General features: G+C 35.7%; 3 protein-coding genes across 3 annotated transcripts in view; 1 reads left to right on the forward strand and 2 right to left on the reverse strand.

The window, feature by feature from the left end:
* LOC135682338 (aladin) overlaps positions 1-23,595 on the reverse strand; it is a 310,265-nt gene that overhangs the window by 40,876 nt on the left and 245,794 nt on the right. The window lies entirely within an intron of this gene.
* LOC135682539 (protein unc-45 homolog B) lies at positions 2,555-5,696 on the reverse strand. Its single transcript, XM_065197472.2, has one exon. It carries the CDS (start codon positions 5,587-5,589, stop codon positions 2,734-2,736), a length of 2,856 nt encoding a protein of 951 aa, XP_065053544.2. The 5' UTR covers positions 5,590-5,696; the 3' UTR covers positions 2,555-2,733.
* LOC135682312 (leucine zipper transcription factor-like protein 1) lies at positions 8,662-23,563 on the forward strand. The gene is made up of 12 exons (XM_065197153.2): positions 8,662-8,775; positions 9,682-9,806; positions 11,081-11,275; positions 12,813-12,879; positions 13,468-13,542; positions 18,873-18,938; positions 20,763-20,855; positions 21,149-21,214; positions 21,654-21,713; positions 21,838-21,882; positions 22,314-22,417; positions 23,263-23,563. The coding sequence occupies exons 1-12, from the start codon at positions 8,773-8,775 to the stop codon at positions 23,285-23,287; spliced, it is 924 nt and encodes a 307-aa protein (XP_065053225.2). The 5' UTR covers positions 8,662-8,772; the 3' UTR covers positions 23,288-23,563.

The following is a 23,595-nucleotide window of genomic DNA, read 5'->3' on the forward strand; positions in this document are numbered from 1 at the left end:
CACATATTTGGCCACTCCTGCCAGTCATAATCGACATAACTTTCCTATCATCTTCCTTGCGCTCCTTAATCTTTCACTTCGTCTTCCTTTCCTTATTTCTATTAAACATTTTCCAACATTTGGTGTTACAAGAGTGCAAATTGTTAGCATAAGTGCGCAATATTCGTCATTTGCAAATTTGGAAAATATCATTTTTTATAATTAAATTTTTATGGCCCCTTACAAATGAGCAAAATTTTTTTATAGCCCCAGAAAGGTTTGGCGAAATTTTTCATGGTCCATTCAAATATTGTCCACCACCACCCTATATAGGAGATCCTTCACGACCGCTCCCTACCGTATCAAACTGTATCAAAAACGACATACTAAACTGTGAAAACAATGGAACGCTAAACATGAGTATAAAAACTTGACATTGAGTTCAACCCCAAAAATACATTTAGATTTTAAGGTGTAAGATGGTAGAATCCACTTATGAAAATTTTAGCGAAAAAATTGTGGTGGAATGGTTTAATGGGCCAGGAAAATTGAATTCTTAGGGACACACCATTTTGATGCTGATTGCTTCTTGTTGTCATTCGTCACTTGTTTCTTCTCATAAATCAGATGTTACAAATGATAAAAGCTTAGAAGGAAGAAAAATCTAAAAGCCTACATGAAAAGTTTGGTTTTTTGTCTCATCGAAAAGTTTCGTGTCAATTTCATCTTCATCCTGATAATCAATAGCTACATTTGTGTTTCAATGTCTGATAGTAGACTAGATAGTGCTGTTCAAATCAGTATAGAACGTGAAATGGCGGATGAAAGGGGGGCTATGTATGTGAAAACATAGAATTTTTTGCTCAATTCTTTAGTGGTAAGTATGCGTCTCGGCCAATTTACTGCCCGAGGCGGTACCATGGTTGCCGCAGAAGGGTGAAGAAAATTTTGAATATAAGTGATTCAAGTTCACGGGGAAATGCACCTTTTAAAGCAATTGTGCCTAAAAACACAATTGTACTCCTAGTAAGGCCTGACAGGGGGTCCAGTCGGTTTGAGGGTCTTACCAAATGGCCCATTTTCGATAATAACTCAACTGCTTAGTTTAGCTTACAATTTATTATAGATAATGAACAAGATTTGATCTTTCTCGAAACAACAACAGTCAATTGTGAAGAGATTTGTCAAACAAGGATCAAGGGAGCACAAAGAAATGGATGCTACCATGGACATAACATCTGTTTTATGCTACCATTTGAGGGTTATTGTCAAAAAATACTACCATTTAGGCTGGACCCCCCTGTAAGGCTATAATGGGAGTAACCCCCCCCCCCCGGGATGAGATAAACTGTTTCATTACTGTTTTTCAGAATATCTTTAAGAAAGAGCGTTTTCAGTCTAACGCTTCTCTGAGCACTCCACTCATCTCCTGTTGGTCCTGCCCTTGGATTAGAAATTTTTACAATATTCTAGTGCTGATGTCTCAAGAGCGGAGCCAGCCATTAGGCTCTAGGGGGACGAAACAATTTTTTTACCGCCAGTAAATGCTCTTTTACTTTCAGGGAACGCCCATAACTAAATTTTGGTTACATAAAGGCAGTTTCCAAATCATAGGATAACATCACAAACTGCATATTGCCAAAATATTACCCCTCCTGCAACATGTTCTCATCGAATTTAGACGAAATATAAAATAAATCCCGCCAAGAACTGCCCCCAGTTTTCCCAAAGTTGCCAGTCGTCAGGCAGTTGCCCCCCCCCCCCCTCACAGAGTTTAAGCAAGTCTGGCGCATCTTTTGACAATCACGTGAAAAAGTTTCTAAGACTCATAGGCTAATTCACTTCAAGGATTACCTCAAAGTAAAAAACAATTATTTTGAAAATTTCCTTACAAAGTGAATAGAGAGCCTTCTGTCAGTAGTTAGAGTCTGCACTGCTGTATACAGCGTACACTCGTCACTAATTGCTGATAATTTTTCAGCGCCCTCCACTACGAACTGCCCCTCCTTCAAATTTGTTCTGGATCTGCCCCTGCCGATCCAGAGCATTCAGAAATATTGCTACAAACATGTATTATTCTACAGGGGAATTTTCTTCCAACAATTATTGTGAAAACATACTATTGCAAAGCCAAAAGCCTGAATTGGTTCCCCTAGCATCATCTTATCAAGAATGTTTGCACCTTACCACAGGCAATTGACAAACTATTTTATGCTACTTATGAACATTAAGGAAGTAAGCATTACTAAACCTTTAAATAGAAAATGTCAACACCTTTTCAAGTAACAGCCAATCAGGATATACTATTTGGCCCAGGTTTTTAGTTTTGGCTTCCCTTTCTACAAAATTAAAGCCCTGGTGCTCCTATGCTGGCCTGTAGAGAGCAAGCTCTGGCCCTGGGGCTATAAACAATATGTGGTCTTGTTCAGGAGTAGTAGCAGGGGCGAGAGGGGGCTTCAGCGCCAGCAAACTTTTTGCAGGCCCTTCTTGAGACCTGGGCCCTGGGAATTTACATATCTCCCTCTCGACAGCATTGCTCCCATGTAGAACAAATTGCAAACATATATTCAAGACATTTCTTTCAAACTATAGAGTCAAACACTAGACAATATTCCAACAACTGTGTTCCAGAAACAATGGGTAAAAAGTGCTAAAAACAACCATCAGTTTTCACTACTAAAATACAAAACTATTAAAGTGTGTCATTATGTTATGCATTAGGGTAAAAAAGTCAACAATCCCTTTGAAAAGATTCTATTTATTTTCCTTGATAAGACCCCAATGTTGGGCTGCCTTAAGTCCACGTTTTGCATGTTCTTTCACAGATTTGGTTCCTTCTCCTTCAACTTGCATCAAGGCTAGCAAAATTTCAAATACTTCTCCTTCTATCAACTTTTCTGCAACATCTTTTGAGCTTTCCAGCATATTTGCAACAATGTAGACTGCTCTGTGTTGTATTTCTAAATCTTGAAATACCAATATTTGCTTCAGTATATCTATTGAACTTTTGAAAGTCAATATCTTACCACATATTTCCTCATTGGCTGACAAGATAGCTAGAGCACCTGTTGCTGCTCGAACCAGCTTTGGTTCCTCTACTTCTCCTGAAAACAAAACTAACAGTTTCAGTCTTTCAGTTGTTGATGTTTCATCAAGATACAATTTAACTATATCATCACACATTGCCATGTTGCACATGCATTCTGTGGCTGCTAGACGCAGCTGCTCATGCTCTTCAAACATAAAAACCTCTAGGCCTATAATGCCTTTTTCCTTTATGATGCGCCTGCGAATGTCATCACCAACTTGTGCAAGATTTGTCAATGCCATTAAAGCTTCAAACTGTTGTAAGCCTTTCTTGTCAGGTCCAAGCAATCTGATGAGTGGCCTTACAACTTCCAAGCATCTTTGCCCAGGAAATGCTAAAGTTGGATTTGTTGTTATTCCAATCTTGGCAATAGCTTGTGCAGCAAGATCTTTTCCAGTATCAGTTCCAGACAAGGCTAATGGGATAAGAGCTTTTCCCCCGCCTTGCTGAACTACAATTCCTCTGTTTTCTTGTTCTGTAACAATTCCATGAAATATTCTTGCAATTGATTCTTTGCTAGCATTACTATCAATTTTTCCTACCAAATGTACCAGTGCTGTAGTTATCCCTGCTTTTACAAGGACAGAAATTCTCTTCTTGACATATTCCTCACCATCTTTCTCATCAAGCTTAGGAACACTATGCTGTGCATACTCTGCTATTTTCTCAAGTTCCTCAAATTTCTCAGGCTTATCAAAACTGTTTGTCAGGTTGACAAGACAGTTACAAACACCATAAACTGTAGTACTATCTCCAGACTTTGCTAACTCAAACAAGGCATCAAGTGCTTTGGTATTTGTGACCATGTCTTCTTTTATGTTTGCATCCATTGTGAGAAATGCCAATGCTTCAACTGCCAGTTTCTTAAACTGGAAATCTTTAGTCTTGTCCATCAAAAACTTTAACGAAGCATTATATAGTTGCAATATGCCATCCTCAGACAAATGCTGTTCATTTATATTTCCTGCACCTGTCATCCCCACCTTTGACATGCACACAAGTCCTCTAGCCTTAAGCCTTTCAACATCTGATTTGAAAAGGGTCTTCAAAATGCCCATACCATCATTGCGAAGTGCAACACAAATTTTTTTCACACTAGCTGCATAGGCCAAAACTTCACCAGCCAGAATTTTAACTTCAATATCATCTGACTCTGCTAACTTTAATACCCTTTGCAAAATTGAATCTTTTGAAGCAATTTCTTCAGCCGTTTCAGGTGAACCTTCCAAAATAGTCACTAATCCTGCAAGTCCTTTTACATTTTGGGAAACTTTAAACTCGTCAAAATACTTTGAAATAGTTGTATTTGCCTGGCTATTGAAATTTTCTCTTTGTTTTTGAATGACAACCATAGAAGTGTAGATATTTGACAATGCAACAGCTACATGTGTGTGAGTTGTTTCAGACACTGCTAATGTTGGTGTCCCTTTTGTTCTTACTGTTCCAGAGCATGCTGCTACTTGTAATAAACTAGTGACACCTCCATTTTCAAGGACAAAATCTGCTATTGCTTTGTGAAGTGGAAGTAGTCTGACCAATGCATCAATAGTACAGTCCCTTGCATCTGCTGATAAATGAGGATTTGTAAGGTTCCCAGTAAGTGACATCATAAGATCTTTATATTCTGTCATACCTTCTAAGAAGACCTTGACAGCTTCATTGTTTTCATTCTTCATCACCCACTTCTCCCAATCTTCAGGTGATATTGGATGCTTTTTCTTTGCAAAGTCAACCATTGTTATAATGACCTCAGTAACAACAGACAACAAGTTTGAAACAACATCAATATTTCCAGTGAACTTTCCCAAACTTTTTCTCAGCTCCTCAACAGGCAGCAGCTGCATCATTGCCATGGACCTCTCGAAATTTTCCTTGCACAGTCCATGAACCATTTTCAAAAATGAAACAACATCATTTGGAATCTCACCAAATATCAGTGGCTTTAGTTTTTGAAGGGCTTTTGTCTCATACATCACACCACTCCCTGCGTGTTGGTGTGCAAGGATTGTTAGATTATTCAATGCTTGCTGTCTCTTTTCCTCCTTTGTGCTTGAATCCAAAATAGCCTGGATCATTTCCTGTACCATCCCTTCAGTAGACTGTGTTTTGCCCACTTTCGATTGCAGCGTGACTGTGATCCTCCGAAGTAGATCTTGAAGTGCCGAATTTTTAGGCTCGAGCTGATATGCATTTTTAGCATCTTTCAATGCATCCTCCAGATTCCCAAGCTTCTCGTTTCCCTGAGCTCGACGGAATAACGCTTTAGGATCATTTTTGACCAATTCTAAAGACTTAGTAGCATCATTCACGGCATCTTCAAATTTCTCTCTCTTCAAATGACAAGCAGATCTGTTTTTGTAAAGAACAGCCAAGTCATTCTTCATTTGCGAAACACCACTGTTTTCACATGCTTCGATGGCCTTCGAGTAAAACTCTGTCGCTTTTTCATATTCGCCGACTTTAAAATGCGTATTTCCTTGTTCTTTTAATAAAACGGTTGTTGTAGTGTTATCGATTGTCATTTTTGAAACTGAAATCTTCTTGTGTTTCGAAATTTCACTTCCAGGTGGGCAACAGCTCTCACCCCTCTAAAAGTTCTGTACAAAAACAACCAAATGGCTAGGCCGGAAACATATCATATTGAATTGAATGCTCTTTGATTGGCTGATTTCATGTATTTCATTGATTCCAGAAGTTTCCGCAGCCCTACAAATCAAAGGGGTCCGAAAAACTATAGGCAGTCGTTCTTATTTTTTAAACAAAACATTTTAAATATCTTTACGCCCTTCTGTCTTTTTCATTGAGCTTCTTTTTCTTTTTGGATAGCAATGCAGTTAGGTAATTTGTCAATGAAATTGAAACCGAAGAAGCATTTATCTTTATGAAAACATTGTCGCGCATGATGGAACTGAGCAATGGGTGTAATTTTCCCCCAGGGTGCATTCCATGTTAGACCCACGCCAGAGAAATTTCAACCTATTCTAGTTGCTACGCCAATTGTAAAACATACAAGCTTTCGATTAATCTATAGTTTGCATTGCTTTTACTGTCCATATCAATATAATCAGGCTGCTCACGTATTCTGTACAAGTACCGTTTTTGCTACGCCGATCGCGAAAATTTATCACGTACGCCAATGCGCCAAGGCTCGCAAATAGCAAATTTCACGCCGCTACGCCGAGGAAAAAGCTAAGTCCACGCCGGAGATCTCCGGCGTAAACTACATGGAATGCACCCTGGATTTTCCCAAGTACAAGATTCTCAGTAGCACAGCGAGGGGAATGCAAGAGGGGGCGGACCAGTGGCGGATTAAGGGGGGCAGCTAGGGGCAGTTGCCCCTCCCTCGACGAGTTGCAGCAAGTCTGGCGCCCCTTTTTTTAGAAATTGTGCGCCCCTTTTAAAGAATGCGAAAAAGTTTCTGAGACCGATAGGTTAATTTGCTTCAAGGATTACCTCAAAGTTATGTTGTTTATTCCAAAAACGGATCTGAAATTGTTGTATACAGCGTACTCTCGTCACCATTTCTTGACAATTTTTCAGCGCCCCCACTACCAACTGGCCCTCGTTCAAGTTTGCTCTGGATCTGCCCCTGGGGCAGACGGTCCCCAGGGATGCTAGAGAAGGGGGTGCGGGGGTCAACCACCCCTGTTGCCTTTTGATAGGAAGGGCAAGAGAGGCAAGAGAAGTGGCGGACTGGCTCAGAATTTTTACCCGGCCACAAATACCTGGAGGGCCCCAGGTGGGTGTGGTCTGAAAATCAGGGCGTGGTCAAGTGAGCATTTCATCATAATCGATCAATTTCTAAGCAACATAACATATGTAGCACTAATAGCAAAGTTGAGCTGTTGATTACAAAATGGCGCTGAGTGCACTAATTGAAATTCAATATTAAATAATAAAAATTCTGTCTGATATGGATTTCAGTAATTTACACAAGAGATTTCTCGAAGAGTTAAAAGTTATAAGAAAACTAACCTAAGATGCATAAAGGATAGTAAGTTTAAATTACAGAATATCTGAGGTGTGAGGAAGCCTTATCTTTACTGAAACTTAAACTAAAGATGGTAGACCTAAAAATAGCAAACTAGAAAGGAAGGTGCACAGATTCGATTTTTAGAAATTTTGGCTCACATGCGGAATACATTGAACGTCTATCGGATTGTACAAATTTCTATCAAAAATTCAAAATGGAAAAACTTGGTTAGCGACAAATAAAGCCAAAGCGAATCATTTCTATATACGAAAATTTGATATCTTAATCATGATGCTACAGCTAAATCATAGCAAGAAGGTTTCCTTTAATTTTTGTGTAATCATCCTCTAAATTGGTTTGCTGTCTGTATTTTTCACAAAACTTTAAGGTTTGTCATTTCGAAGACCGTTTCAATCAAATGCTACCAGAAGTTGCATTTTTTTAATTTGCTTTCCAAGAAACCAGTGATTAGTCCTTTTCTCTTTTTGCATCAACTTTGCCTTCCTTTCTGAGAACCATTTGATATTCGAAGTTTATTCGTCCATTATGTTTGGCTAATTCTTGCCATTTTATTGACTTTTTTTTATGTCAATTTTTCATTCCATGAGGCAATACCTTACCTGTTCGTGTTTTATACTAGACAGTCCAGCGCAAGCAAAAAACTAGATTATTCGGTAAATGAATCTTTAAGACGATGCAGCAACCCCCGTTGAAGTATCATTCACATCGCATTATTTTAATGCTATGGCTTGAGTCAAAGAACAAGTTAACGCCGAGTTTGTTACTCAATCAGTCCTTATTTTTTTTGCTAACTGGCAAACATTTAAGTGAGCCCCCCTGAGCCCCCCTAGCACTACACTTCTGCTTTAAACCGCCCAATTGTAATAATCAGAGAGATTCACATGAAATTCTGATTGCAGTGCTTAATTCATGACGACATTTCTCAAAACTTGTAAAATAAATTCTCATGCCAAAAGTAAGCCAATTTTTAAGTTACCTACAGAAGATCGAAATAAAATGGCAGTTAGCAGAAAGAATTAGTAGCTGGGAGTTTTCTTTCAAAGGCCCTTCTACTCAAGCTTGTCCCCTTGCCCTTTGATCGTTCCGGCGTCCCTGCCCCTCCCAATGCTAAAAATTATCTTTGAAAAAGCGCGTTTTATGACGTTCAAAAGGGTGTGGACCCCAATTTTCCCTTGCTAAGCTCACCTTTGCCCCCCCCCCCCAGCTACTGCATTTACTCTGCCAATGCCACGGCCCAACCGAATGGCAGGCTGCTTCAACTGAAAAGAAGTTTCAAGCAAAAATCATTCATGTGAATGGGACTTCATTTAGGCCTTCCTCTTTTTGATTTGTAACTGTTTATTTTTTTCGAGCTGTTTACCAAGCACCATTTCATATTTTGTGCCAGAATTGTTAAACTTGCCAGAAATTTTCGAAACATTTAATAAACCTTTACTCATCATTTTATGCTCAAATTTTACAAACGTTCAATACTTTTTTGTAAAATGTTGTTCGTTCAACTTATCCTGCGTGCCTCTACTTGGTCACATAACAATCGGCTGAATAGGAGGCTGGTCTGCAAAGCTGTTCTGTAAAATATTCATTCACAATTTTTGCAGGTGCTTCGCAACAACAGTCCGCAACACTTACCCAGGCAAAACATTTTCCGGGGACGTTGTTAGAATCCCATGCAGCTGTTCTTCCGTCTGAAGTAACATTCTACCACCGCAAAATGGTAGGTACCAATTTCTGCACAACCTTGATCTCTAAATAACACATTTGCCTACATCCAGCAGGCTTATAGCTGTTGTATAACGGTCACAAACCTTTGGTCTTGCTCTAGAAGATTCTATACTTAGTCAACCAAACCAAGTCACTTAAATTATATCATTCCCTTGTAAGAATCTAATAGGATTAAAAAGCAAACGGATTAGAAATTATCCAAGAACAAGTGACGTTTTGGCATTTTTAAGTTGTATTGCCAACGACCAAAGAGGCAGGGAGGGTTGAAGGATTAAGCAAGGCATATCAAAAAATGTAGTTTTTAGTTGTCTTTAAATGTTTGGCTTGACTATTTTGCTTTTCTATTGATTTGTTAAAAAATTCAAAAATTAAATTAAATCAAAGAAGAAACATTTAAGCAAAAGGCAGGCATTGATGTCCTATTTTTTATTTACCTTTGACTGTAGACTGTAAGTTTGTTTTTAAAAGAATAAGAATGAACCTTCATAGAAATTTAAAATTTTCGTCTGATCAAAGGATGCAAAAATTAGATGTTATTGTATATCAACTTTGTTGAAGGGCAACCCTAGAAATGAAATATGAAATATGTCAAATAGCAAAAATTTACTCTTTAAAATAAACAATATTATCTTGTACCCCCTCCTTTTTACATGACTTATTTCCCTAATTACCATCTTCATGCCTTGTCTGCCCCCTTTGCCCCATCATGCTTCCAGCATCACTGCATATTTTCTAATCTCCAAATCAATCTTTTGGCAATGATTGTAGGTAATTTTAGTAGATTTCTTTTTCTATGACTTTAGATATATTGAGACATGAAAATTAAAGGCAAAATTAAGTTAAATTTCTTAAACATAACATCACTGGCATGTGGCTAAATGTGTTTTATTTCATACAGAGCTCAATTGGATTGAATGAAAACCACCAGAATGAAATTGTCAACTACCTTCGTTTTGCAAGGTACAATAGAGGACAGACAATCAAGTCAGTTGATAGCTGTTTTAGTGACATCAAAGATAGCAGGTAAAGCAATTGCTTGTTCTAAAAAGTTTATAATGGTTGCCTCTGGTGGTAGAATTTTTTCAGAAAAGCTTGTTTGAAAAATATTTAGCAAGGAAGTTCATGTCCAAAGTTTTTGAATTTGAATTTGTCTTGATTTCTATTTCAGTAAAGAAGTATTTTTCAAATTATACAGTTAGCAAGAAGTGTTTTTCTTTGTCTAATAACCAAGAAGAGAATCAATATATCACACACCAATGGTTTAAGAACAGCAATTATGTCATTTCTTAATTGTTGGATCTTGGAGGAATTTCCTAGAAAAGTATTTAAGGTCTTTAGAAGTAAACAGTTGCTAAATTTATAAGATTCCCTCTTTTGATTTTAGTTCTCTCTCACCCGTGTTGATCTTTCATGTACTGTTATCAGAATTTGCATGTGACATGGGTGCAAAATTTTGGATGATCCTATGCTGATTTCCCTCAAAACAAGATCTAAAAAAGTCCACAGTCTTTAAAGTTACAATTTAGGTATTGAAATGCCTCTCTCTCTGCCAATGTTAAAAAATTATCTTAACTGTTGACAACTTAGAACAAGCATTTACATTATCTTAATACAAATCTGTTTGTTCGTAAGTAAGTTAGTTAGTTAGTTAGTTAGTTAGTTAGATAATTAGTTAGTTAGTTAGTTAGTTAGTTAGTTAGTTAGTTAGTTAGTTAGTTAGTTAGCTAGTTAGTTAGTTAGTTAGTTAGTTAGTTAGTTAGTTAGTTAGTTAGTTAGTTAGCTACTTACGAGTTACTGACTGACAAATATAATATGTACTCAATGCAATATTCCTCTGTAAGCATTTTCAGGCTTTTCAGTCTTTTAAACAATTTCCTAAAAAACTCAAGGCTCTCTATTTCTTACATGACCCTGTATCAAACAGTTGTATCAAACATGACCCTAGGCTTAGTCCACATTTGGATACCTTTTCAAAAGATTCCAGCTTTATCTCAAAAAAAGCAATTAGAATGTCTTTTTGTCTACATAGGAATGATGCATTTTCATATAACATAATTGCATTTTCAAAAAATCAGACCTCAAGGGCTTTTTCAAACTTTGCTTTTTTGAATACAGATTACCATGTAAACAATAAGTAATTAGGCTAAGAAATTGTGTTTTCATGTTGCTACTGATACCTCTCAATAAAAAAATTGATTGATATAAAGCTCCTTTTTTGTTACTATTGCTGCAGTGCAAATTATTGTTAATTATTTCATATCATTGAATGTTGAAATACTGTAACTTTGCAATTGCAGGCTTATAGAAGACACATATACCATTGATGAAGTTATTGAGATGTTGGAGGGCCTCTGTGGTGTTGTCAAGGGGGATGTTGAGCTTGAGCTGACAAATGCAGCCCATACTAATGTTTTACTACTTAGACAATTGTTCAGTCAAGCAGAAAAATGGCATTTGAAGCTGCAGGCTGATATCTCAGAGCTAGAAAATAGGTAAAATATTAAATCTATTACACTTTTTCTACAGAGACGAAAAAGAATGCAAGGCTTTGCAGGAAGTTTGTCCAGAGGGAAGGATAAGGGGAGGGAAAGAAATTTGAAGAGAGAGAGGGAGAAATATTGGAAAGAGAGTAAGGGGAAAAAGTAAGAAAATACCTTTTCTACCTGTAGAAAAAAACCAAAAGAGGAGTATTTTAAAGAACTGGAAGAAAAGAACCTAAAAAACATCAAAATTTTCAAACTAGTTGTAAAATTGCTATAAATTTGCTACCAAAACTCTGTCTCTGCATCTTTATCAAGTGGTGCAAAAATCTTTTAATCACAAACTGTAAGCCAACAATATTTTGAAGAAGGCTGTCAATCGCAAAAACAAAGTTACTATAATGGGAAATGAGTAGAAACAACTAGGAAACAAAAAGAAACAACTAGAAAACAAGTAGGAAACAACTAGGAAACAAGCAAAAACAAGTAAAAATGACATGGAAAAATTTTAACTGTAGTGCAATTTTATTTACTTTGTGGAAATCCTGCCTTAATTGCTATGATTGTAGATGTTAATATGGTATTTATCCTCTAAGGCTCTTATCCTCAAAGATTTTTGAGCAGAGCATGACTGTTCAAGGGTTTGAATTGCAAAAAGTTACTTTGCAGAAATTATTTCTTTTTTTAAGGTAGGTAAGATGGCCTAAGTGGAAAAGAAAGGCAAGAAGGGAGTAGCTAAGGGAGAGGTGAAATGTATGTGGACAGCAATGAAAGAGAAATATTTAAGATCAGTTTTCTGTCTCCTTAAATTGATGATCACATTAGATGCAAATATATTATTTGAATCATATTATTCTAAAACCATTCCACCTGCATTTATGGACTAGCTTGTTTACATAAACTGTTTATAAGAAGCAGGGCTTGAAAATGTCATTTTTTAAGCCCTGAGAAGAAGATCAGAAGCAATGAAAAATTTTGATTAGATAGTAAACGTAAACGTCAGAGAATATTTTGATATAACCTTTGATGATCTGACTTAGGCTAGGAAAAGACCTTTAGGGTATATCAGGAATTGACATAGTGCTGCCAAGTAAGAAACTAATGATTGATAAGGTGCAGCAAATGTTTTTGCTCTCTGCAAGTCTTCTGAGCAACCAAATTGAAGGGACTAAAAATTGCAAGAATTCTCAATAAATTGACAAAAGTAGGCTGAAGTAGCTTATCAGCTCTTTGGGAGCAAAATGCTGTAAAAACTGGTAAAAAAGTAGAGGGTAGACTGTGAGCTTTCAGTACCTTGGCAGAATGGTAATTTTTTTTCTCTACCACTCTCACTTTGTAGGGGGTTTCTGAAAAATATGTTTTATGTCTCTTGTTTATTTTAAACTTAATATTGAGTTTGAAAGCTTCACCTTGACATGTTTGCGCAAGCATTCTTCTTTGCTATTGCATTTTTATTTGTCATTAACACAAACCAATGTAATTTCAAGAGAATTCTCATTATAATGTATTTTGTTCCAAGAGTAATTTTATGAGAATTTTATGTTCTTAGGAAATTGTTAGAAGAGATAGCTCAGTTTGAGGAGAATGAATTTTCTGCTTCAAAGTCAAAAGCAGTGGTAAGATCTCATATATTTTTAAGGCTATAAATAATGTACATTGCTTTAAATGAATAAACGTAATGAAAATGAAGTGTGCCATATCAGTGATTGCCTGCATCTTTCAAGGGAAAATGATACTCTTCAATGAAAAGAACCAACTAGTATAGTAGGGATTTCCCAGAAACTCCAAAGTTTGGGAAGGAATGTGGTTTTATATGATTTTCAGTGGAATGGAACTGTTGTTTAAGTAATTTCATAGTTCTTATACTTAAGTTTTGTTAACTGCCTATTGAAAGCAATTTTGAATATATTTATATATATATATATTTGTATTATTGATATTGCCTTTGGTTTGAATGGGACTTTCAAGTAGAGCTGGCATTATAAAACTTAAAGACTAATATTAGTTTAAAACTTGTAGACTAGTAAACATATATTCACATCAACTCTTGATATATGGTGATAATTTTGTTCTTCGCTTGAATATTGCCAAAAAGGTTGTCTGATGATGTAGTTTGATTTTTTGCCATTTATGTTTTGGAGTTCTGTCATATTTTAATTTTCAACAGGTATTATAAATTGATGCAAATTTTTCCTCATTTTCAGACAGCGCCCAATTTATCTCAAAAGTCAAAATTACAGCCGTTGAATGAGGGTGGAAACACTGCTCTTTTGCAAATGGTAAGGGGTTTTTAGACGATTTTCTCTTCAATTTCTTTGCTCTGCTTTTTGGTTTATAGAACATTGCAATTTGTATACCAGTGGAAATTAGGTCATGCCTATTAGGCTTAGATTTGGAAACAAATACATTATTTACAAATAAATACAGCAAATAGACTGTGTTATCCTTGTGATTTTGTATCCCTGTAGACTAAATCATTTTTTATTTTATTGGTAATCAGCTTTTTGAACAGTCCAAGGATAAATCGATATCTATACTTGCTTTATGTGTAAAAATAACAGCAAAACAATGCATGCTATATTTACTTTATGCATGCATTGTTTTGCTGTTTTTTCTGTAAATGTAACTCTATGTAGGATTTCTTTTTTTCTCCTGTCTGAAGCTGGTCAAGCCATGATAGGTTCCTCAGTAGTCTATCTTATGGTCTTGCTCTATCTACCTCTGAAGTTTAATTCCTAAATAACATTGTTCTGGTGCCTTCAAAATGAGATATCGAAAGTTAGGGGGCCTATAGATTGACCTGTGATGTAGAGTTAGCAATTCACTTATATTAAGAAAGACATGTTAGTCCTGATGTCATCTTGATTAATTGCTGATAAAAAGCTAGATTCACATTTCTAATTGCCAGCTTTATGTATGCAAATGCTAATTTATATCCAATTTCTAAACCTTTAAAATAAAAATTTGAAGACTTTCGCAGCATATAGAGTATGACATTGAAGCCAACATCATTCTGCTTCTTGAGGCAGATTAACCGAGATACTTTTTCTAAATCTAATCGAAATAGATAAAGTTGACATATAGAATTGGTGTTAAGTCATGGCTGGAATAAAATGAAAAAGAAGGACCACACGATCATTGTGTAGAATGCTGAACGACAATTACAAGGTTTATAGCTATCACTGTGTCAATCTTACTCTGCCTCGTACAAGAGTCTCCATTATTTTGTCTCAGAAAAATAGTTACAAAATAGTCACAGAAAAAGTTTTTATTCTTTGCCACCGCAGCTTAGGGATGTACCGGATATCCGGTAGGCCGGATAATCCGGCGCCGGATCGCTGATTTTTTGAAAATCCGGTTCCGGCCGGATTTGTTTCCGAAATCCGGCCAGTTGCCGGATTTTCCAAAGCTTTAATCGAAACTAAGAAAATTTGGAAAACCAAGTCAGACTCCCTTCATACAGTGATCAAAAATGGATTTTCCACAACTAAACAATATCGATGATAAAACAAGCGCCTTGAAAACAGATTTGAAATGAAAGTGCTCGTCATCACGAAACAGGAAGACTGGATGATATAATTCACAAATTTGATCCAGGGTTGCCAGATCGGCTTTTTAGGCCAAATTTTTCATTTTTGGTTTTTAGATTTAGATTGCCTGGAAAAATTTGACCTTGTTGGCCTTTTCAGCAGACGTCCAAAATTAATAAATAATTACTACATTCATAGAATAGTTAGTAGTTAACTACAAAGTGTTAACCAAATTTCAAATTTTATCACCTAACCTAAATATTATCTTGATATTAGCAAAGGGTTTTGGAAAAAAGTAAGATTCTTATCAAAATTAAGAAATTATCTAACAGGCACAAGCGTAGAAATATAACCAGTGCCTGCTCGATGGATTCTTGAGAGAGTTTTTGATTTGGCCTTTTTATGAGCATTTTGACTTAAATTGCTCACCAGTCTAGCCTTCGTTTGTAAATTCAATCTGGCAACCCTGAATAGGTCTCTTTGATCTTCTCGCTATACATTTTTTCGCAAAGTGGCTCAAAACTTTTTATTACTTAAAATTCTATAAATGGTCAGATTATCCGGTAGAATCCGGCCGGATATTCCACAAAGAAATCCGGTAAATCCGGTTCCGGCCGGATTCTGAAAATCCTGATCCGGTACACCCCTACCGCAGCTGTCTGCAATACTTTATCCCTGGATTCATGAGGCTCTGGTACCCAGGGTATCTGCCTCGTTAGGAGATCAGAGACTCCAGTTTGAACTTAAGAGATGTGGACATTCTTACATTGCCTACTTTCGAAACCTGGGTGCTTCCATGTTTTGTTGGCAAAAAGGGTTCAAAAACCTCAATACTCTTCCACATAAAATAACTTTCTGACTAAAAGTGTGCCTTCAGGAAATTTTTTTAGGTAGAAGCGCTAGTACCTATATGCAACAACGTATGTGACGACCGTAATTACATTTTAGATTTAAATTGAGCCTGTGGAACTTATTTTTCATTCATTGAAACTCTAAGGGTTGGGATTGTTTCCAAAATCAGAAAACAAGAGAGCCCCGAATTATTGAAATGTCAGTTCACGATTGCGTAGCCAAATGTTGGAACCATGCACGCAATGATGTCGACGAACCCTTGTTAGCAAGGGGATGCTCTGTATTTGCATCAGTTTTAATTGCATCATTACTTGCATCCAGTTAAGAAGGACAGCGTGGTATAACAAGACTTATCCACCTACAATTCAGCAAGTATTGTTAATACTGAACTTTACCTAAACCAAATTGATCGACTATTGTAATGTGAATCAGCAACCACGTGTCTTCAATGATTAAACCAAAGTTGTGTTACAATGTAATGCGGCTTTTGTTGCTCTTATCTCCCAGTTGTGGTTTTAAATTTCGTGTTTTGCTACCAAACTGTTTTCAATGATTCTATTTCGACTTGCTTCCACAAAAAACTCTATCCATTCTAGCTTTACAAAACAAGTAACGGAATGATTAAAGATTTATCAGAACTAACCCTGTTGCTATGTTTTGGAAATAAACGAAAATTTTAGTCGCTCTGTCAAGAAAGTATTTTTTCAGCAAGATATCTTTGGCCATTTTAGAAATATTCGTTGATATTGTCATGTTATTTTGTGTTGGCTTGGTTTTGGTTTTCTATCGACCTATGCGGCATGATGCAGCTTATGAGTGACACTTGCACTGCCTCTGAGAAAGATATTCTCGTGGATTTAATACAACTGCAACAAAAGGTTTGGTGATCATCCGATAGCGCACATTTTCACCCATCATTATATGTTAATCTGTCTCAAAACTCTTGAATGATTTAAGTTATAAATGACGGTTGTAATTATGGTAGCTATGCTGATGATTAGAAATTATGCTAGTGATTATGATTATTATTTATAGCTATGCTAATGATTGTGGTTATGATGGTTATGCTAACGATTATTAGTGATGGTAATGATTGTGATATAGTAGTGATGGTAATGATTGTGATAGAGTAGCTATGCTAATGATTGTGATTATGATGGTTATGCTAACGATTATTAGTGATGGTAATGATTGTGATATAGTAGCTATGCTAATGATTGTGATTATGATGGTTATGCTAACGATTATTAGTGATGGTAATGATTGTGATAGAGTAGCTATGCTAATGATTGTGATTATGATGGTTATGCTAACGATTATTAGTGATGGTAATGATTGTGATAGAGTAGCTTTGCTAATGATTGTGATTATGATGGTTATGCTAACGATTATTAGTGATGGTAATGATTGTGATATAGTGGCTATGCTAATGATTGTGATTATGATGGTTATGCTAACGATTATTAGTGATGGTAATGATTGTGATATAGTAGCTATGCTAATGATTGTGATTATGATGGTTATGCTAACGATTATTAGTGATGGTAATGATTGTGATAGAGTAGCTATGCTAATGATTGTGATTATGATGGTTATGCTAACGATTATTAGTGATGGTAATGATTGTGATAGAGTAGCTATGCTAATGATTGTGATTATGATGGTTATGCTAACGATTATTAGTGATGGTAATGATTGTGATAGAGTAGCTTTGCTAATGATTGTGATTATGATGGTTATGCTAACGATTATTAGTGATGGTAATGATTGTGATATAGTGGCTATGCTAATGATTGTGATTATGATGGTTATGCTAACGATTATAAGTGACAGTAAGTGATTAATATCAGTAATTATTCCAATGATAGTAAAGTTCATGATAGCTACGATTGTGATTATAAATTAGGTTTTTGGTAATATTTCTACTCCATATTTCAGCTGCCTGTGTTCAAATTTTTTTATGATGCCCAGAATAAACGAAGTTGCTTTCACTTTAGTTACTTGCAATTATTTTCCAACGGGGCTGTGTTTTAAAGTTGCTGCACGTAACCACTTCATCTTTAATTTGAACTGCCTTTTTCAGCTTCTATTTTTGGTCTCATAGGCTTGCTATTGCTTTTTAAAAAATTATTTTGTTTAAATTTGAATTTGAGAAACAATTTTGTTTAAATCATTTATGTCTGTTGTGTATAAAATGCAATGCAGAAGCGTAGCAGTCCACGTCTAAGGACAAGGGGAACTGTCTCATACTATTTCTTAGGTTTAGGAAATTCCGGTAACTAAAGGGGTGAGGCTTTTAAAATATCTGCGCCTATAGTGATTAACATGTGCCCTTGCAATCCGTATCACTAACCATATATCTTTATCAATGTCTGTAAGCAAAAGAAGATCTTTTGGAGTGCAGCCATCAACTCATGGTTAAAAAAAGCATATTTGATCACATTGCAACAATGCAAAAAAAGGTTGCAAAGCAATCGAGGACCTGGTTTCAGAAAGCCTTCTGGGTCATAGATTGAAATATTTCAAATGATATCTAATATTGTCTAAGAAGGTGCTTAGAAGCATGTTTCCCATTTGAGGGCTATTTTATTTTCATAATTCATTATTCATTTTACGAATTTCAATCTCGTTAGCAGTAAAGAATGTTTTTGTCTTTCCTTATCTTTTTCGTGGCAACTTCAATGCCTGAAAAACTACTTGGATCACCGAGCAATTTGCGTTGCATGTTCGCTTGTTTCATCTCTGTTCCAAAATATCACTACTACTGCCCCCCCCCCCCCCCCTCCCAAGGGCACTGTTGATACTTTAGGCAAATATTATACAGGTCACACAAAAAAGCGTACTTGCTTATTTATAGTAAACCGTACAGTGAATCGTAGTGTCGTTTTATTGTAAACCAACATTGCTCTCAAGGTTAGGGGGAGATGGCTGAATTATTCTTGAAAACTGACCTTAGGGTCCCAAGTATTGGATAGAGTTTGCACAAACAAAGTAAACTTCTAAATTAGTCCTCGAAAATACTTTTCCCTCTCTTTTTCTAAGAATAACTTAGACACCACTGCTTTATGTTCTACCGTCTGTACAACTTTGTAGTTGAATCGCATTTCCTTTCACTAAACTTCCACTGAAACTTTTCCTTCTGATTTCTCTTATTTCCGTACCCAAAAATTATCTTGTGGAGTCATAATGCCATTTGTGACATCTAAAGAATGTCTATTTTCTTTCAGGAAATAAATAGGCTACAAGAAGATAATGTAAAGCTGAAAGAAAGAGTTCAGATGCTGGAGAAGCAGGTGAGATTCAGTTAGAATATTCTACATTGAAAACTTCTACGGGTCACCTGCTAAAGGCCAAGTTCCGTAGATTTTTTAAAGTTATTGTTGTTATCCCCCTCTCCTCCTCTAAAGAATATTGTTTTGGATTATTTTCGGTGTTGTGCAATTGATTCCTGGTTGGTATTTATGAGACTTAACTCGACAACCAGCCAGCAACAACTTAGAAGTAGGTTCCTTGCTTTTTCCGAAGTTTCTCCGTAGAATTTTCGCAGGAGTTGTAGCTGTATAGGTTATGCAGTATTATCTAAACAGTAAACAAGCTGTCATCTCTTGGTTTTCATGACAAAAATATTTTCAATGGCAAAAAACATTTTGCAAAAAATATTCATGCCATTTAAATTACTGTTTGTTTTCCAGTCTTTATACTTTCGGTTTTGTTCAGAAATGGGACCTGAATGTAGGTCGACATGAAAAGTATTCCAAGTATTTTAGCATTCCATTATCTTTCACATCGATGTTCTTCTTTAGATTTTTAAGGGGAAGAAAAACCGATTAACCGCACACAATTTTTGTCTTTTATGTATGAAATGAAATAATTTAAATGCATAAACAAGTTACAGCGGCGTCTGGGTTGGACATTCCACTCAGTGAACATGCTTAGTTAAGTTTATCTGATACGTTCGCCTTGTTAATACAATTCGTCGCTTTTTCTTGGCATTTTGGAGCATTCTGTCTCCGAGCTGAATGATATTCATTCATTTTAATTCATTCTTATTTAATTGTTGATTGCCACTGAATCATTTTCGCGGCCTCAAGCGAGGTGTGTCCTTGTTAAGAATCTCCCAGATATAAATTCTGATTGAAGATTTCGGTAGTGGAAATTTTATTTCAAGGGATTTCTAATTTTATTCTATATTTAGATTTATCTTTCATTATCAAAGGTTTTGTCTCTTATCTGGTAGGAATAAAACATTGAAATTGAAGAAGCTGTACTTGTGTTAAGAATTATGATTAAGAAACAATTGGTTTTAGTCCCTCGCCCTCTACTTTTCTGGTTTTATTTTTGTCAGAACCGTTACTTCTTTAGCACAGTAACTTTTTTTGACAGATTTCTGCCAAACATCCATAATGTGACCCAGACATTGGCAACGCCAATTAAATTGGGCTTAGGCACCCACCCAAACAACGATTATTCATGTCTAAAATATCACATCATTTCTATCTCCTTTTAACTAATTTTGTCAAATGTTTAGACTTAGATAATTATACCTAATCACATTATTTGTCAATGGACTTAATTGGATGGATAACCTTGTCATTAGACCATGATTAGTAATACGTACACTTGGCCTGTATAGCCACTTATAGTTGTTGTTTTTTGGCAATCTTGCCATGAAGCCTCGTGTTTCGTTCCACGTAGCTTTGGTTAGTTTCTTTCTTACAAATTAAAAGTAACATTTCACAACTTTTTTACACATTTTCATAATCGTTTTGTCGTATACTTTTTATTCTCCGTATCCCTGGTAAAGATGTAATTAAACTGGCGTTTTTTGCCAGAAATCGTCAGTAGCGTTTTCAGATTGGGGCATTTTCTGTGCAAAGTTAAAAACTATAGAAGAAGGTATTCATTTTATGCACGACAGATTGAAAATGAGATTTTAACATTTTGTTCAGGAATGTTAATAGGGAGAATAGGCTGTTAAAAAATGCCAAAACGGACACTTCCTAAATTTTTCCTGAACACAGTGTTATAATAATACGTGAAAGCATCATTTTTAGAATATCTGCTTGAGAGCATCAATTTTGGTAAAGTTATCTTGAATTTTTAAAACTTCATTTAAGGCGTCAAATGCTCTTGACGAAAAGACAAAGTTATCCTCTGATCTGAGCAAAGCAAGAAGTGATTTGAATACCAAAGGTAGCTCATCGGTTAAGGTATGTCTGAAAAGATTCATAATTTTAGTATATTTGTCACGGAAAAAGCATGACGATATATACAAGGCCTAGCTGGACGCGTCTTATAACGAACATTTCAATATTTCGACAGTCGAGCACTGTTTATTTTTTTACCATATGTTCATGTGGCTTTGGATCTCTGAAAAACCATTTTAAATAACCATTTGTCTTTGATAGTAAATGTATAATTAATTGTGTTGTGATCAATGATTAATCTGGTAGATTTTCAAATTTGTGATTTTCTATCACCGTAATCTTTCTTTAATTCCAAGGTTGACGAAAGCGCTATTCAAGATCTATCCGACAAAGTTGCTACTTTAAATCAAGACCTTAGAAACGTATGTGTGCAATTTGTATTCTTTACAGGATCCTTTGGGTTCACTTTGCCAACTTTTTCTTTTTAAAGGGCTGGCTTGTTTTTCTCTCAGCAACTTTCCTTTGCAAATTCAAGTTCTTACATCCCTGATGCTTGAATGTTTTTAAAAATTTTCAAACCCCCCAAAAGAAGGAGCTAGGCTGATTTGAAAGGATAGATGTAAAAGTGCAAGCAGACTTCAGTATGCTTATCGATTTGAGCTTATGTTGTATGATTAAAGTATAATTAGATTTATCACTGCCTTGATTTCTTATATACGCATAAATAGCTATTCCTTCCATCTGGCGTTGAAGATTACCTTAAAAACCAACTAAGCATGAATATGTTATTTGTGAACAGAGGAAGTTCTGTTCAATGCATGAGCGGTGACCAGATCACTATTAGATGTCTTTATTCTGCAGGCGGAAGATCTTGCAAAGAAGAAATGTAAGACAACCGAAGAAGAGCTTGCCAATACCAAAGTAAGGAATGCCTGCAGCGAAGCATTACTTTTGAAGAACGATTCATTCTCGTATTATTGACATCCCTTCAACCTTCTTGACTGAAATCTGACACTTTTTGATTATTTTCAACTTTTTATTGTAGCACTATGTGTTGGCGCTTCAGCATGAAATTGAGCTTCTAAACAAGGTAACTAAATCAGTCAAATGATAGTTTATATTTCATGCACGTTAGATTTAGTTCTGAAGAAGTTCCTTGGCTAAAGCTAGATGCAACGGTAGGCAATATAACTTTATAATGTTGCTAGTGCACACAGTTGTGCTTTTAAGGAAACGAACGCTCCAGATTTTGATATCAGTGTTAAAGCTTGACTCCTGTTCTTAAGCCATGGTTTCTTGTGAGATCACTGTGAATATGAAACACAAGCAAGGCATTACAAAAATGCATAAATCTTAAGAAATATGTCTCAAAAAAAGAGTAACCCTTGATCTCTAACCCTTGGTCAAAATCTTATTTCTACATTTATATTCCTTAATTGAATTCCATGAACATTAAAGAGTATTTTTTCCTAAAATAAATTTTTCATGCTTTCTTATTCAATATACGATTAATTTTTTTAGGAAATTGATAAGAAATTTTCAGAAACTTCTCAGTATAAAAATCTGAAGAAGATGCTGGAGACGAAGAATGTGCAAATTAAAGATCTTCGGGCAAGACTTAGAAGGTTTGCATTTTGCTAGATTGATGACTTTCATTTAAGATAAGATACAAAGTACAGTTAAGAGTGCACAGACGTGCTATGAAATAACGTATTAATATGTTTAATGAAATTTAACTCAATACGTTTTGAATTTGTCCGTTGGAAAAAGGTATGTTGCCATGTTGACTAATTTCATCATTGTGCCTATTGGTTTGGGCATACAGTCTTTGTTTGTTCGAAAAAGTACCTATTCTACGGTATTGGATGCTTGGATAGCAAGGGGATGTACCTTTTTCAAGAATTTAAGAAAAAAAGTCGGCTTTTTAATCGGAGCAACAGAAAAAGCAATGCAATTTTTTCGGGGAATCAGCCCTGCCATCCCAATAATTTGTCAAATGCTATCCACTGTTTTGGGTAGCGGCTAGTTCCGAACTTGTTCAATTCTATCATACAAATGTTATTAGAAATGAATCTTGCACCAGACAATAAAAATAGCTCCATAGGGAAACAACTTTGATAAAAATGACCAAATAAGTTTGCCTTTAACAAAATTGTGAAAGTGTGACAATTGCTAAGCAAAGAAGAGCATTTCTTATCCGCTCAAGCTAGTTTTTTCGTGATCTTAAGACATTCTTTGGACATCTAGAAAGTTTCTGTGTCTCATTCCTTTGTGATATCATGAGTCACTGATGTCAGTTCACTTAAAGTTCATATGACAACAAGAAACATGTTGTGCAATTTTTGAAGATGATACGAAATAGTGGAAGCATATGCATTTTATCGTCATCTTCAAATCTGGCAGTACCGACAACTTGTAAGTTGTGCTAAATTATTATATGTTTAAAAGTTAAAATATTGTTTTCTTGCAGGCACGAGCCAAACGCTGAAATTTAGGGCATGAGCTAAAGCACCAGCATCTAAACCGTTTTTGAAGAATCGACTTCTATTTTTGGCTGGCTATTGGATATTGCAGCTGTTACTGGCCATGTCTTCAAATATTGGCAGTTAGCCGATTCACAAGTCACCTTTGACATTTAGCGTACAATTTTCTGGAGATGTTTAATGTTTATTCTCAACACATAGAAAGCAATGAAAATATTCAATGCGATTAATTGAATTTGAGCACCCTCTTAATTTTGTATTATTTTCAGTTAGTTAATATTTTAGAAACGGAAGTTCAGTTTTGCTGTCTTCAAACATGA

The sequence above is a fragment of the Rhopilema esculentum genome, chromosome 16 (assembly GCF_057945365.1).
Source record: "Rhopilema esculentum isolate cy_ngs chromosome 16, ASM5794536v1, whole genome shotgun sequence".
NCBI classification, from domain to species: Eukaryota; Metazoa; Cnidaria; class Scyphozoa; order Rhizostomeae; family Rhizostomatidae; genus Rhopilema; species Rhopilema esculentum.